The sequence below is a fragment of the Thunnus maccoyii genome, chromosome 21 (genome assembly GCF_910596095.1).
Source record: "Thunnus maccoyii chromosome 21, fThuMac1.1, whole genome shotgun sequence".
In the NCBI taxonomy this organism is placed as follows: Eukaryota; Metazoa; Chordata; class Actinopteri; order Scombriformes; family Scombridae; genus Thunnus; species Thunnus maccoyii.
In genome coordinates, this window is record NC_056553.1 from 23,046,281 (window position 1) to 23,063,415 (window position 17,135).

General features: G+C 40.8%; 1 protein-coding gene across 1 annotated transcript in view; it reads left to right on the forward strand.

The window, feature by feature from the left end:
• Nucleotides 1-17,135, forward strand: part of LOC121888571 (microtubule-associated protein 4) — a 122,183-nt gene that overhangs the window by 59,828 nt on the left and 45,220 nt on the right. Inside the window, exons 6-7 of the mRNA XM_042400196.1 lie at nucleotides 3,585-3,773; nucleotides 9,347-10,822. Of these exons, the coding sequence (XP_042256130.1) occupies nucleotides 3,585-3,773; nucleotides 9,347-10,822 (1,665 nt within the window). The remainder of the gene's footprint in view (nucleotides 1-3,584; nucleotides 3,774-9,346; nucleotides 10,823-17,135) is intronic.

The following is a 17,135-nucleotide window of genomic DNA, read 5'->3' on the forward strand; positions in this document are numbered from 1 at the left end:
GTGAGAAATAGTGTAGTTGAGATTTTATAACTTTTTAAAATTGTATATTTCTTGTACAGCTGTCGCTATCTTTTGTATATACAGTCACTTTGATTACAGTTAGTGTTGTTGTCATGAGATTTGCCAAGGAAACTGACTCTGTTTACCTGCTCACATCAGACTGTAATGCCTATTTTTCTTTGCTGTGTGGTCATGAGTATAATAATTTCTTCCAAGAAAGTGAATAAGCATATTTCCCAAAATGCTTAACTATTCTTTCAACTGTCTTTTCTCATTTGTAAACAAATACTGTTTGTTGTCTGTCTAGATGAGCAGTTTTAACATTGCCTACCATATATGCGAAACTATTTCACTAGCGTATAACTAAGAGAATATTTAAATTAAATATTCATGAATATTATAAATATTAATATTAAATTTAAATTTAAACTACACACCAAAAATACCCAACTTAAAGGCAGAGTCAGCGATTTTAATCCGACACACTTTTCAGTGAATATCTCCTCAGTCTGCTAGCTGTCCGTTCATACACAGCACTGGCTCTGTAAATGGGCATGTAAATCAAGTGGCTCCGAGTGAGCCACACAACACTACTCCGGCCAATCAGCAGGGGGCGTTCGTGCTCGTGCACAGGACAGGGGGACGTCATCAGCTGTCTGCGTGAGGACATGACAGTCTCCCATCTTGAGCACCCGTTCAGTGATGGGGGAGGGCCAGCGAACTGGAGAGAGAGAGGATGTGGCCAATTCACGTAGAAAATGTTTTCTCACGGAACAGATATGCTTCCATTTTGTTAAATGTATCAGTTCACGTTGAATCTGAGACAGTCTCATGGAGACCCCCTGCGTTTTTTAGTGCACCGAGTCTGTTTCCGTCCCGTTTAGTGAAGCGTAATCAGAGCAGCTAGCTGTTGAAATCACACAAATATCCCGCTGTATATGTTTTTTGAACTTATTAACCAAATTGATTAATAAATAAATACAAACACTGTCGATTTTTCTTCCTGCTTCTGTGGACAGAGACGCTGAACGGATGCCCAGTGGACTGTTGTGCTCACATGAGACGAATTTTTTTTTTCCTGCTCGTGATAAAGTGTGATAGGAGAAGTTACTCTACAGCTGACACATCGCTCTGGATTCCACCATATTTCTCTTTTGGTCGTTGCCATGGCAATGCGAATCCATGAATTTGGGGGGTGGAGCTTCTGAAGGAGCACGAAGGGAGGGATGTATTTATTTGGGTGTTTAGCTCAAATATCAACAGTCTTTCTCCAGAATGACTGACTCTACCTTTAAAGTGCAGTCATCCATCCACATTAATACATCATTTATCCATAGCTGTTCATAGTGTTTAATTAACGTTAGCTCTTCTTTATACATCTCAGGCTGCTGGCTTGTGTTTGTGGTTTTTCCTACTGTTTTGTTAGCTTCAGTAGGTCAAATTGATCATATTTTCTTTGCAACAACAAGTAGCTGTATAACATTACTGACAGAGATATTAACCATTTTTGAATGCATGATGCTGGCTTTCAGTGCAACAGGTTAAGTTTAGAGCTAAAACACTTCTGAAGAGGAAATATTTGCAGAAGAGGATGTTGTTCGACCAATCACAAACATGTAGCTATCAGTCAACTGCTAGTAACGTGAAGGGAAAGCAACCGCGCTATGCTAGCAACAAGATATTTAATGTAGCTGCAGTCAGAAGTTGAGCTCTTAGCCCCAATAAAGACACAGTATATGCAAGAATATTCTGCAGTTCCTTTACTACTTGTTTTCTTCAATCATAAAAGATGAATTACTGTACGCACACACAAGTAGTTTGCATCAATTTCTACAGTATGCTATCAGTCTCATATGTCATACTGTTTCCACTTAATACATACATACTTTATACAATTCTTACTCGTTTTTCATTTTCTTTTTGAAACATACTTTAACCCTTAATAACTGAGGATCATTCCAGCAAACAAATAATCTTTCCACTTCCTAATCCATGCGCTCATTAGGTTCCCTTTCTCATATAAAATGTCCGACAACCGTCCTTAAGTCGTTGGTAGTAAATTCCTCTCTGATAAACGGCTTGTGTTGAGGCAGAGCTTGTTAGTTGCATGCAGAGCTGTAGTTGTCACTGGCTCGGTATCTGCTGGTTTTCCCCAGAGTGACACACTCACACACACAGTATGAGCTATGAGGTTGAGTTCTGCCTTTCACCATGCCAACCTCCACATACCCTGCTTTCACTGTTGCCTTAATGAGACCTGTCGTCTCTGGGCCACCGAATTACTGCTCGCGGCTTGAACACACAGTCAGTTACACACACACACACACACATATACAGTTGACACGTGCATCCGCAAACGCACACAATATTACTCTTTAGCCCAATTTCCACCAATTTAGCTCACACACTACGCACTCATGCACAAACACAATCTTGACTAATCTCACTCATTCATGCGCTCTTCAGGAGCTGTGTAATGGACGACTGTGTTCAGATCGTAGGGGGTGTTTTTTTTTTCTGAGTCATTCTTGCTACTGCGTCTCTTCGTCTGGCACTTTAGCCTCTTTGGCTTTCTCTCCTCTTTTAGGTTTTGCTCCCCCGTCTGCTCTTAATCTTTCCTCGCTTTGTCAATGTGTCTTTATAATTCATTTCTTCTAGGCGATCAAATTTATATCATTTATTGCTTTTTTTGTGAAGTCAAAATCCCAATTTAAAACGTTAATGTGGTTCAGCCGCAGGTGCAGTTGATAGAGGAGATAATCTGCTTGGACAGAGTTTCAGTGAACTGTTAATAGGGCTGCTGGATTATGGCAAAAAACATAATCACAGTTATTTCGGTCAATATTGAGATCACGATTATTTAACATGATTAGTCATTGACTTTGGAAACATCATGCATTTATTGAACTTTTAAAAAAAAACTTGGACAGTGGATTTCCTTGAACTTTAAATATAAATCAACTGAAAAACATAAAAAAATAAATGTTAAAAAAAATGTTTAAAGAAAAGAGATAAATACATCTTATATATATATATATATATATATATATATATATATATATATATATATATATATATATATATATATATATATATATATATATATATATATATATATATATATATATATATATATATATATATAAATTAAACCTCCTCCCGATCAATTACATGTTATTTAAAGAAAACAGTAAGACTTTTCAGAGTGGTGTTAACTGCTGTTGAGCCAAATAGCAGGACTGTTGTTGGAGTGAGTGGCTTTTCAAACTTTTATTCACATCTGACCAAACACTCAATGAATCTCTCAATGTCTTAATGGAGGTGTGACGTCCCTCTCTCTGCCTAAATAATAAATCTAATTTTCAAAAGTTTTATTCATGTGTGATTCCCTCCTTTGCTCGTCAAAACTTTTTGGGTTAAAGTCTAGCTTGAGTGTGACAAATGAGGGCTTTTTCTCTGGTAAACCTAATACTTTCTAAATTGCCAAACCAAACTTTTGCATAATATAAGTTTATATTTAAGTTGTCATGGCAACATATCTTATAGGTCACACAATATAACCTGTGTGTTTGTTTGTTTCTCAGGTTTCTCCCAGCCTTCAGGATTGGGGTTGAATGTGGAGGTGGGTGCAGCCCCCCTCTCAGCAGAGAGACCTTCAAGTATAGCTGAACCCCAGCAGCCCACTCCCCCAGCGGCATCAGACGCTCCTAAAGAGCACAGCCCCATGCTGCCTGAACCCCAGACTCCTCGCAGCCCTCTGGATCTGTCAGAAGGTAACGACACATAGAGATGAACTCCCCCTGCCACACAAATGCGTATCTAGTTAAGAGAAAACTTCAGCAGTATTACCTCCTCTTCCTCTACAATGCTCTATTTCATACATATTTACTTCCACAGTCTACTGCGGCTGGAGATGTAGCCGATTCATTGGAGCAAACGGAGCTTAAGCCGGGCTCAGACTACAGGAGTTTTAAAATCCTAACCGATTTTGAAATGGGGTTGCATCACGCACATGAGGAGAAACTTTGCAGATGTTCTTCTCTCTAATCTCAAATATACACACGCTACAAGATTTAAAAATAATGGCACATCACACACTAAAGGATATTAGTAAGATTATCATGCCAGAAGGAGCAATGCACCACCTCATGTGATCTCATGGGGAAGCAGATGTAATCAAAATGGAAGCTGACATGATTCAACAACTTGTTTTAGTAATGCTTTATACTGAGACAAAACAAAAGCAGAAGGCTAAATGAGTCTGGATGAGAAAATGATTGGGGAGACACAGTCAGCAAGAGGTGACATTTTAACTGTCACTTTTAATATCTGTCAACAATAGTATGCTAGCTAATGTTAGCCTCAAGGGCTAGAATGTTTACCGTTGCTTGGCAACACCATCAGCTGCTCCAGGACTAACGTTAGCTTGTAGCACTTCCGTCTCCTCGCAGACTTGTCTCTCTCATTGGCTATTGTGGTCCCGCTCAGAGAGTAGTGACATAATCATCCAGATTTTAACTCCTAAATTTCAGACATGTTTGAAATTATCAGGGCAGCCCCGATGAGTCTGAGAGCAGTTGTGGAGGTTTAAGATTAGATCTGTAAACCCCTCACATTACCAGATAATCCAGGCCAAACATCACTACTGACCAAGGTCCCAGACCAGATAAATCAAGCCAAAACTCCTGTAGTCTGAGCCCAGCTTTATGGGCTCTTGCTCATTGGCATCTGGGCAGAGATAAAGAGAGAGAATATTACCCTTTCTATTCCTAGACTTTCCCAGCCGGTCCAATCGACAGTCAAATACATAATTTCTGATATATAACCTAAGCTTCAACTCTGAAGTAGCTACTGCATGTCTAAGGATGCAACGATCCTTATTTTCTCCCCACATAACGGGTCCAGATATACATTATTTTGATCACCCCCTGCATTCTCACAGCAGGAATAATTCAAAAATGTTTACTGTATAATATAATGTATCATATACATATGTGACTATGTTGCATGCCCTGATATGTTCCACAGAGGGGTGCAGTATAGAAATCAGCTGTGGAGGAAGCTTTTCTATAGCTTCCTCCACACACACACATACACATACACATACACAGCTCCAATGTGATTTAGTCATCCAGCTCAAGGTCAACGCACATCTGATGCTGACATGTATAGGGTGTGCCATCATGCCATGGCTTCTAGTCATGACTGTATGCGTTTGTGTGTGTGGTCCTGTGTGTGTATTTGTCCTACAGAGAGAAGCTGTCCGTGTCTCTCACTGTCCACTCTCTCTTGACCAGCTCCTCCCCCTGCCGGAGCCTGCCCTATGCCCCCCCCCCCATAGGGTTTCTCTCCAGTTCAATGCACATCTGATCCTAGAGAGCATGGAGTTGTAGTCGTCACCATGCTGCGGCTTGTGTCCGCTAGTGGAGCCATGCTAACATCCCATGTGGCCAGGGAATCCATGCACAAAGCATCACAGCAGCTGAGCCCCCATGTTGCACTGCTACACAGCAGGTGGCTGAACCCCCGTGTCACTGTGCTAAACAAGAGCAGGGGGAAAATATCAGAGTGGTTACCACTTTTTATGATGAATACACAGCCATTAGCGTTTGCTTGGTAACAAATAACCATGCACTTTGTAGAGATGACTAAAACTACAGCACCTGCTCCCCAAGACTTGGACTGTAAAGTGATGGATGTTGTCATCTAATAGCTAGCAGGAATACAGGAGTAGAAAACCAACAATAAAATGAAACAAAGCAAACTGTAACCAACTGGACTGATGATCATGTCCTGCTGTTTCTATATGTCTTCTTCCTGCAGAAACAATCTGAGGTGATGTAACGTAAATTCTCAAATAAAAGCCAATATTCAAATAAGTCTCAAATAACAGTTGTATTTCCACAGCACTACTTCTATCAATACGTCAATATGTACAAATACAAATACTTTTTTTATTCACTGATGATTTCCATTCACTTCCAACGTGCAGTCAGTAAAACTCAATACTTCCTGCAGATTTTTCACATTAAACGTCATTAAATGAAGGGAATATGGGCATTAAGAGATACTTTTAATTTGAAATATTTGTTACAGGACGTGTTGAGTTTCACTGACAGTAACTTTTAGCGCAGTAGAATTATTCTGAATGAAAACAGTATTTTCTGTATTAACAGTGGGAACAGGGGAATTTATGAATAAAGCTTTGTCTCTAATGCGAGCCTGTTCTAAAGAAAGGCCTGATTCTTTCTGGTATTGAGGTAAATAAAATCCCAGGCCACTATTTGAGGATTTACGGTAATGTAAAACCCTGATGCAACACAGGATGTGAGCGTCCGATCACTGGGGAATTGTCTAACAGGCGTGAGAAGCAAGGTCGTCTACAGCACTGGTGTTGTTCTTCGGTAATCTTACGGAAACTGGAATCTTTTTTTTTGTTTTAATTCCCCTTACTAAAAATATTAACTTCCATAGCAAGAGCAACAACAGGAATGTTTGAATCATTACGACTGAACAGTTCTTCAGTTTGACTGCAACTGTCATTGCCACAGTTTCACTCACTCCGCAGCAGACAGATGATTTATTCACAAACTTTGTAATCAATTCACAACAGGAGACGAAGACATAGAAAACGGAGATGGCTGTTGTCTGTTAACCCCTCATTGCCACCCTGAAATTGATCGCAAGACTGTGTTTGTGTGTGTGTGTGTATGTGTGTGTAACATGGTGACTCAACAATGCGGCAACCACCAAACCCCCCCTTTCCCTATTACAAGATGCAGACATTTGAAAACCTGAGGGGACTCTGTCTCAATGACACCCCAGTGAGCAGAAATACAAAAGACATTTACCAGATTATTCAATTACCAACATTAGGAATCCCTCAATGACCTAAATTTAGTTAGAGTATATTGTAATTTCCAGCCCATAAATTATCTCCTATAATTAAACTACTGAGAATAGCTACAACAACCAGTGACATTTAACCAAAAGTTGAACCAACCAATCAGCTTGCAGACCAGACAAGACATCCAGAATCATTAACTGATCATACTTCATACAATCAAACATATCAGAATTTTACATGACAAATATCAAATGCTAAAAAGGGGAAAAATTACAGTGCTCAAACAATACACATCTGACCCCCGAATTATACTGGAAGAGGAATGCAGGTGGAAAATAAATAAATAAATAAATAGGAGATGCAGGACCTGAAGCGACATGCTAGACTGTACAAAGGAAAAAAGATATGGCAGAACGGGATATGATATAATAAAGAGAGGGTACTTCAGCCTGTCATTACTCTATTGCTGTAAGTGGAGTCAGTAGATTGGGAGCGAGCAGAATGGCTTGACAAATGCCAGGAGCTGTCCTTTAGCATCCATGAGCATGCGTACACCAGCACCTGTACACAAACTACACTGTTTAGTTTAGTTTTGGGAGGATACTAGTGACCGCTATGGTCCTTATTATCTCAATGTCTACTACCAACTAACAGCCATTATGCAATAGCATGTTACTTCACCATTATGGTGTAATATCATCACTCAAACTAAGGCAGTTCTGAGCCCATTTAAAATATAAGTTTCAGAGCACATGAAGATATGTTTAAAGTATTAAAGTATCCATACCACCAGCTGGCATGTATGTGCGGTTCATATATAGTTTCCAAAACATATGGAAGTTAAAATATTTGTCACACAGAAGCATTTTAAAGTTGAAATACATAATAGCCTGGCCGTTACTTGAAATGCAGTACCATTGTTTGCATGGTGGATGACAAAGCACCACTTTTAAGCACCTTCAGTTTGGACTGTTTTAACCTTTTAGTCAGTGTTTTCAAATCTGTAAGAGCTGTTTATGGCATTTTACAAACAGAATAAAAGGGTATGGGTATGGTATATGCACATACAGTGAGATGGCTGTTCTGTGATGCTCTCCCAGCTTAATGAGGTTGTGCAACACAACATTTAAGTCATTCTCATCCATTTAGTAGACTGTCTTTTTCTGCCTCTCCCAATTACTGCACATAAAGTATAGAGAGCAGAACTCTGTCATGGGTCTGTTAATATGAAGTATGGCCCTCCAGAGAGCTGCGGTACTGTATGGGGCCTGACAGCTGCTCCACTTTAGCTGTTATTCTGTATGTGTGTGTGTGTGTGTGTGTATATATATATAACTGAAAACTAGAAACAAACTGGGCCAAAGTAAAAACCAACCCTGTCTCGGTGGGCAGTTTCCCCTCTACTCTTGTTAACTCTTATGTACCTCACATCTCTCTTCTCTTCTTTACCTTCTATATTAAGACTGAATTCAATCTGACTACTGCCATTCATCATAGTTGCCCTTCAGACCTGAGCTGTGTTATACAATGTCCCAAGACCGAAGGAAGCTCTTTTAGTTACAGCATGGCTGCCTTTAATTGACCTCCTTTCTGTGATCCCATTAAGCACTCTTTGTTTTTGTGTGTCTGTAGGAGACTTTTATATTTCTTATATATATTACTTATACTTTTATATTTACTACCTGACCATATTTGTGTCTGCACACACACTCACACACCTCACTCTTGCTCTCTGTTTTGATTTCAAACAGGGCTCTTTTTGCAGTCCAATATTTTCAGTGTGCACTTCATGTATACCAGACCCCGAGGCTACAATGAGTCAGCCACCCAAATGTACCACTTCTCTATATCATTTAATTCAATACTCGACACAGCATTTGAGTGCATGTTTGTGTATGTGTGTGTATGATATGTGTGTGATTCTCATTTCTCCAAGCTTTCATTCACTCCATCAGCAATGACACAGATAGAATTTTAAGACTATCACAGCTAGGGGTGGATTTAAAAACTTATTTTATTTGGTACTATTTTAGGATTATCACCAAAACACACAGTTTTTCTTTTTTGGCTCAAAGGTAACTAATGAAAGAGATTCACAAAGGGTGTAGTGGTTAAGGCTCTGCTTTCTGGGAGTAACACACACCCCTCCTGGCCTTGGGTTGAGTCCCTCCAGAAGTGTCTCTTCTGTGTCTGATCCATTTTTTCATCTTCTCAGCCTTCCCAACATTTCAGTGAATAAAATAGTAACTATAATAACTACGACAATTTTAAACTCATTGAAAGTGTTTCACAGGAAATATTTTGTTCTTTCAGTGTTATAATTATCTTTGTTGAATTATTTTTAGAATAAGAATAAGAATCTTTGAATGTTAAGAAACTTTATCATATATTCTGAAGTTTCTCAGTTATTTTTTGTTTGAGTTAGTCTAAGGGAACCAATTCATATGCTCATATCCATCTCCCCCAATTTTAAACTCTCCCCTCTTCACCCACAACAAGGTGCCTTAGGCGACTGCTGGCCAGACCAGGCTGGCTGCCTACCGACAGACCTCCCTTTCACCCCCAGTGTCTCCAATGTGATAAATCGCCATGCCAGACATCTCGCAACCACCCCCGATGACCCACCTGAAAGCTGGCCCAGTCGTGAGAGCACCACCTATGCTGGAGGCGACGAAAGGGAGGGAGATGGAGCAGACCGAAAACAGAAGAAGAAGAAGAAAAGGCGACAGAAAGATGAGGGTTCTTACGAAAACCTCGAGAGCAAGGGCCACCCTGAGGCGCAAGCACAGGGAGAAAACACTCCCCCAGCAGAGGAGTTCTACCAAAGGATTGGCCCAAGGCGGGATAGAGGAGAGGGCGGCTGGGAGGAGCAGCTTGGGAAGAGTGGAGGCCGGGGGAAGAGGGGGAAGAACAGAAAGAAGATTCCTGAGGAGTGGGGAGTGGTGCCAGAACCATTTGTCCCTTCATCCACAGCGACCTCTCAAAAAACAGAGGAGGCGATAATGGATCTAGGGAGTCCAGCTCAGGCAAACCCGGAGGCCTCCTTTGAAGATATGGACACCAGCCAGGGGAAAAAGGAGGTCTACCCAGAAGAAGGCCTACTACCTTCCGCTCTGTCCCAGGACCTATTCTCCCCTACAGCTGCTTCCATTAGCCCACTGGTCCTCAACAGCGAGCTAAAAGCCACAGCAGCTCCATTCACAATGCCCTCCACCACCAACACTGGAACAGTTGGCTCCTTACCCACAACTCCTCGCCCTGATGATCCATTTGACCTCCTGATGGATAGCGAAAATGCTAGCCTGGGCAATAGCAGCCAGGCTTTTTCTCCATCTTTCACTCCAGAAAATGAAGCGGCAGTTGGTGACATGGTTGACAGCGGGATGTTTGACAACTCCAGTTCCTTCCAAGAGTCTTGTGTGCAAGTCACCATGCCTGAAAGCGACACCTCAGCTTTTAGTCCTGCCTCCCAGCCAAGCCCAGCCCTTTCCATGAAAGGTGAGGTGTTAGCTTCAGCTCCACCTCTTTCACCCTCAGATGCTTCATGGCTCCTGAACGACTCCCACATGAGCAGCAAAAGCGAGTTATTTGACTTCACTGACATGAGCACCTCAGGTCATCCTTTACCCTTAGGCCTGGCCTTCGACACCCCAAGCCCAGCCCCTCTCCGCTCCCCCAAAACTACAGCTCAGGAATCCCAAACCAAAGAACACAAAGATGCCAAATCGACCCAGAAACAATCTAAGAAGTCTCGTTCTTCATCTTCTTCCTCCTCTGTAAAGAGTCCTACCTCCCCAGGGGCTAAGAAGTTCCCTACACAGGAATCTCCAGGAATCAGCCCCTCTTCCCCTCCATCACACAGCCCTCTGGGAGCTCCAGGATCTGGTCTTAACCCTGCAGCTAAGCCCTTCTTTCCCAGCTTTGCTGATCCCATGGAAGAACCAGCTGTGGCCCCTCCAGTTGCCCCTACTGAAGGTTGGTTGTAGTCAGCCCTGGACAAAATAGAAGTTAAAAGTAGAGTAGCTAAAAGATTAAGACCGAAAGGTTTATTGTCATGCATGATGTTTCCATCCAGTTTGAGTAGTTAGGTATTTGAAACTGATTTCAAATATACTTTTTGGCCGGATTGATTGCTTGGTGTCTTTTACCCATTAAGGATTAGATGGATAATTAGACCCATTTATGTTGTCCCTTGCATGGACACCTTTGGCTAAAAACTTGGCTGGGGCTCTTTGGTTTGTCTAGTTTGGACTGTTTTTGAGTGACTAATGCATGGGCTCAAGTGTTGATCAACTGGGGCTTTGGACTGGCTTTACTTTAATCTGTGAGTATCTTAATTATCGATGATGCACTACTGGAATGTTCTCATAATTAACAGTGTTGCTGTTGATGGGTGTGCTACTACTAACCAATCACGGAGTCTCTCTCCTTAGCAACACCACTAGGCTGTGTCATCTTCACCAAATCAAAACCAAACTTCTCTTTATCTCTTCTGTCCAGGTGTATGTATTAACACTGTAATCATGTTCCGTTTCCTTTGCATCCAGGGGTGAGGTGTCACTCTATCTTGTCTCTCCTGTGTCCAATTAACTCTGATTTCCTCACTAGCTGCCTGTTTCTTTACAACTTCTCCTAAAAAAGAATGCTGAAGAAAAAGGCTTTTTTGGTGTCATGTTAACTCACCTCTGTTATGCATCAACAGTTCACAGCCTGGTGTGTCTCCTGAGAGTATAACTTTTTAAAAAATGTCAAATTGTAATTGTTGTTTTTGTCGGTTTTACTTTCCATGTTCGTGATGATTGCTGCCTCGACTGCTTCTCCACCATAGGTGAGTCCTATTTTAATTCCTCTTCAGGCTTTTTTGTGTTTTTTTCATGCATCATTATTGAGGATAGTCACTGGGGTGATAAAAGAATGATTGACTGAAGACACAGACAGAGTGAGTGCTTTTTGAGTGCAATATTTAGCAACAAGGCTGCTGTTGCTAAGAACAGAAATGAGGTGCTGCCAGTATGTATGGTTTTTTGTTGCATTGGATACCTTTGCCACCTCTCCTGTTTAAGATTTTATAGTCAGGATATTAAGGCACAGCAGAGGTTCAGAGAGTATCTATTTGCAGATGATGTTGTTCTATTTGCTTCATGGGGCCATAACCTGCAGTGTGTTTTGGAGCAGGTTGAAGCTCAATGTAATGTTGTTGGGATGAAGACCCTAACTAGTATTAACAACTTGAAAGATAATAGATGGATATATGGGGCCAGCTCTTGAAAGAATGGGATCATAGATACAAGCAACTGAAATTATTTTCTTTCTGGGCTCACACTGAGAGATAAGAAGGGGGAGGTCTCAGAAATCCAGAAAAAGCTTGGATTAGAACCTGAGGTGATTTGGGCACCTGATTAGGATGCCCTCCTGACACCTCACTGTAGAGGTTTTCCTAGCATACCCAACTGGAAAGGAGTCCCTGAGGCAGATCTGGAACCTGCTGGAGGAATTACTTATCCAGTCTTGCCTGGGAATGTCTCAGGATCCCCCAGGAATAGCTGGAAAATGTGGTTAGGGAAAAAGGATGTCTGGACTACCTTGCTTGGAAAATGGATGGAAGAAAGGCATATTAAATGATGTAAATCAGTGTGTTGTGTGAGTTGTGAAATTCAACTAAGAGTCAAGTGAAAGCTGGTAATCAGTTTCCTGTCAAGCCCTTGTTTTTAATGGAGAATACACATGTAGCAGTGTGACTCATTAAGAAGAGGTTTCAGTACACTGGGGAATAATAATGTTTATGCCAGCCAGAGATGAGCAGTTAAAAATAGAACATTTGAAGCAGTATGTTACATTGTTTAGGAGAAGAGTTTTTAGCCAACTGGGAAATAATAATGTCTATAGCAGCTAAAGATGTGAATCCAAGAATAGAAGAAGTTGACACTTGTGTTTTTGTTTGTGAGTGGGTGTGTGGATGTCACCTGTATATGTTCGTGTATGTCAATCAATCCATGTGGCTATTCAAGCGTATATCTTGACATTTGTGTTTGTCTGCATGGATATGTGTGTGTGTCCTTTTCCGGAGGAGCTGAATTGTTTTTGTGTGCCTCTGTGATTCATGAAGATGTTCCAGAGGATTCATTTCCTTGTTCTTCCTTTCTGCACTTCCTGTCCCTGCCTCCCATTGGAGGCTGTAATGAGTACTGAGGCTGCCTTCAGCTCACCGCAGGAACAGCAGAGTGTTGAACCTGGCTATTAAGCAGCTTTGATCAATGCCCCCTATTCTTCCACAAGAACAGAAGGGCTTGCATTAGTGTTTTTTGCCACTTCCTAGTCACATAGAAAAAAAAATGTAGTGCAGCTTTGTTGATGAGTATGGTGCTGGATTCATGCTCATTGGGTTGAATTTTTACAACAGAGTGGTTATGTCTTGTGCGTATGAGTATATATTTCACTGATGCGTGTGTGTGGTCTCCACACATGTATGTGCCGCTGCTATGACACATGACAGGATTTACTGCACTGCATCAGATTTGATGTACATAGTGCGTAGTATACATTGTGTTTTTCGTGTGTTTTCAGTTGCATGTGTGAGTGCTCGTGTAAATTTGTGTACATATGACAGAGAGAGAGTGCTAAATGCAGCTGGCTCTGTCTTCCCTCTGGGTAATGAGACCTTTTGTCAGTGTCCATGGGTTGGTCTTTGTCACCAAGAGTGCTATTTAAGCCTTGTACAAAAGATAAGAAGGCATGTGTAGCACAATAAAGAGGAAGAAGAGAGACTTACTGAGGGATACAGACAAGGGAGTACAGTACAGTGAGGACAAGGGAGGTACATATAAGGGGAAAAAAATCAGCAAAAAACAATAAAATTGGAGCTAGAAACAAAAACGCCTTTGAAAAAATTTTGAGGGAAACCGAAGGATGTAAAAGAGAGGTGCAGGGATAGAAAAATATGTACCACAGGAGAGAGAGGCAGAGGATAAAGGAAAGATGATGCTGTGTAAGACCTGTGGGATTAATGAAAGGGATATGCAGAGGTGATGAGATGGATACAGGAGTAGAAGGAGGGTGGAGATGCGGTTTAAAGCATTGAGGAAAAGATAGTGGGTGGCACAGAGGAGGGTTAAGAGGAAAAACCTTGATGGAGATTGAGGTTGAGAGATGTGAGGGAATATACCAGCACTGGATGGTGTGGTGGTAGAACGTCTGCATCCATACCTGTTGGTTTAACGATAGAAAGAAGACAGCAAGCTATCAACTGAAGCAGATACATAATACTTCTGATGTATTGCTGTATATTTGGAACTGGAAACAGACTGGGGCTGGGTGGAAAATTTCACTTCTAAAAGTCAAACCAGCAGAAACTGATGGAGCTGAAACTGCCTGCCAGGCTATTAATAGACAACCCAGAGTACAAAGTGTATCCTTCTGCACAAGACACCCATCAACACATCTTGGTACATAAGTACACGTACCTACCATGTACAAAGACAGAAATGTACACATAAATACTTTGTTTATAAAGGCAACAACTGTATATTGACTGTAACTTCAAGAATAATATGGTTTAGTGGTTTTATTGACTAAAGTCCCATAAAACTGCACTAATTTTAGTTAATTTTATATTAAAAGTTGATCACATGACTATGTGTTACGTGAAAGGGGTAACTCATTGCGATGCACCCAACTCTGCAGTCCCCCTCAGCTTTACAGTGCATTTTAGCGTTCCAGTAGTTGTTTTGTTTTTAAGCTCACAAATTTATGGTTCAAGTTCACTCACCACTTTCATCAGCATAATTTTTTGCCACAGCAGACAGCTGTTTTCAGCAAAAATGTTCTTAGCAAAAACTACCTGCTCAGCTCCAAACAGCACACAGACTAAGTTAGCAATTAGCTGGTGAACATAGTGGAGCATTTAGCAGCTAAAGAGCCAGATATTCCCCTCAGGTGTTGGTGGAGACCAAAACAGAGGTAAAAAGGGAGTGAATATTGGACTTTTATCTGCTGGGTGGGCACAAACATGACTCCAAATGAATGCTAATGTTGCTCTGTGTTTCCTGGATAGATAATTGTTTGCTAACACATTCACCACAACATCTTCATGAAGTTGTAATATGTCAGTATTTTGTTTACAGCTCATTCTGCTGCCCCTAATTTCTTCTTGATGTTGTTCCTTATACTCTACATGTCGTTAATTCAAATAAAAAGTAGATGTCAGGCCACATCACAACAACACCTGTTCTCTGACACTATCTCCCCTCTCTCAGACAGAACAGAGGTGCCAGCCAGTATAAAAAATAAACCACAACTGAAATCCTGTCTCCAGCCACACATACACACCCACACATATACACAACTGAGTCATCAAGCTATTCGAGGACAAACACAAATCCTCAAAAGGCAGGCAGGCGTGAATATACTGTATCAGCAGTCTATTTTTACCTCATAGTGCTTTTCGCTGTTGTTTAGGCACCTTTCATTGGGGCACAGGCTGTTAGATGGCAGCCCAGAAGGGCCATTTGTACAGTATGGCCCCATTCCTGAACTAGGATGAGCTAATGTGCTTTGACAGCTTTGGGGGAAGTGTTGGGATTTCACCTCATTGGTTCCACTGTAGGGAGCCAACACCAAACGTAGGACAAGAGTGTGAGTCATTCTGGGTTATTTTTTCATAGGATGTGCCATGCTTCAGCATCAGATTCTTACTGAGATGACCCCGGGCCAGCAGTGTGGGCGGTGCTGAAGATTTAATAAATTTTGATATTGACATTTTAAAAAGCAGCCGTATCAGCTCAGTCAGTGGAAATTTTGGGAGTTTGTCTAGTACATGACTAATAGCTCTAAAGTGGGCTACGTGTCTATTCATATTGCTTTAGGTAGGCTGTTTTTGTGACAAGTGGTTTTGAATACTATATGCCCATGACGCATTTTTGTTTAAGATTGTGTTTCCCATAATACCACTTTTTTAACCTCCAAGGGGAAAAGGGGGACTAGAGTTCACTGATTGATTTGTAGCCTTTAATAGTGCAAAAATATCAGCATTTCAAGTGTGTTTTCATCAGAGTCTTAATCAGAGTTACACTCAATGAAGACATAGAAGTGTCAAAACGTTGGTCCTTGATCTGAGAAGCACCTGACTCAGCTGTATACTGCTGGAAGATGCATAGAAGATGCCTTTTCATTCCTTGTCATCAATCACAAATTCTGCTACTTTAGCACCAATCAAAAATGTTTTGCTCTTATGCAAATAAGACATGGACAAAATGCTTTTTCCTTCTCACTTGTTTTTTTATTCTCACTTTGGACGCCTGTTCAATGTCATGGGGTCTGGCACACAGATATTAGCCATTCACACTCTGCATGAGTGTAACATGAACAGGCACTTGGATTCAGGTTGTGTCATTATTTAGCTGACATTTTAAAAAAAAACAATTGTACATTTTTTAAAATGCTTTTCTCAACCAATATCCCTGTGCATCACTTCCTGTTTAAATATTTGTGATTTATAATGACATGACAGTAAATATCATTTATGGGATTTTAAAAGCTTTTTTACAGCCCATCTATAGTTTGATGTGTCAGTTCATGGATGGATATTTGCACAATTGTTATCTTCATGTAGTTGTGCAAATTATGCTATGTCATTATAGCCAAACACATCTCCTTCTGAGAGGAGGCAGGAGTGAATCTTAGTTGCAAGATAACCTATTCATGTAATTTTGAATGTAATGCATCTAAATACATAAATGCAGTTACCTAAGCGGTACTCATGCTATTTAATATTGCACTATAAATTTGGACTCACAGATTAAAAAAAGAATAGCTAAAATAACCGGAGCTTGAAATATCCTGACTTTTACTCTCTAGTGTTGGTCAAACTCCAAAAACACTGGATCCTACATTTCCCATATTACAATAATAGCATTTTTATAAGACTCTCCCTGACTGATAAACACCCACATCTTTTAAACTCCACACTCCCAGTTAGTAATAGGCTTTTTTATATCTTAACCTAGTATCAACTTACATACTTACCTGTACATTCTTTCTATCCTATTCTTACATTCTCCTTCCAGCCTACAGCCACACACACATGCATACACACACACACACACACACACACACACACACACACACACACACACACACACTGTAGTTGAGAAAATTACTTGACTAAGCTCCTTTAATGTCACTGAAGTCATTATACAACTGTTTTCACAGGCTGAACAGTACTCTCCAAGACTATTAAATTGTCCTTTATGTGTAAAATTGGTGGGAGCACAATTTGGTCTCTCTCCATGGT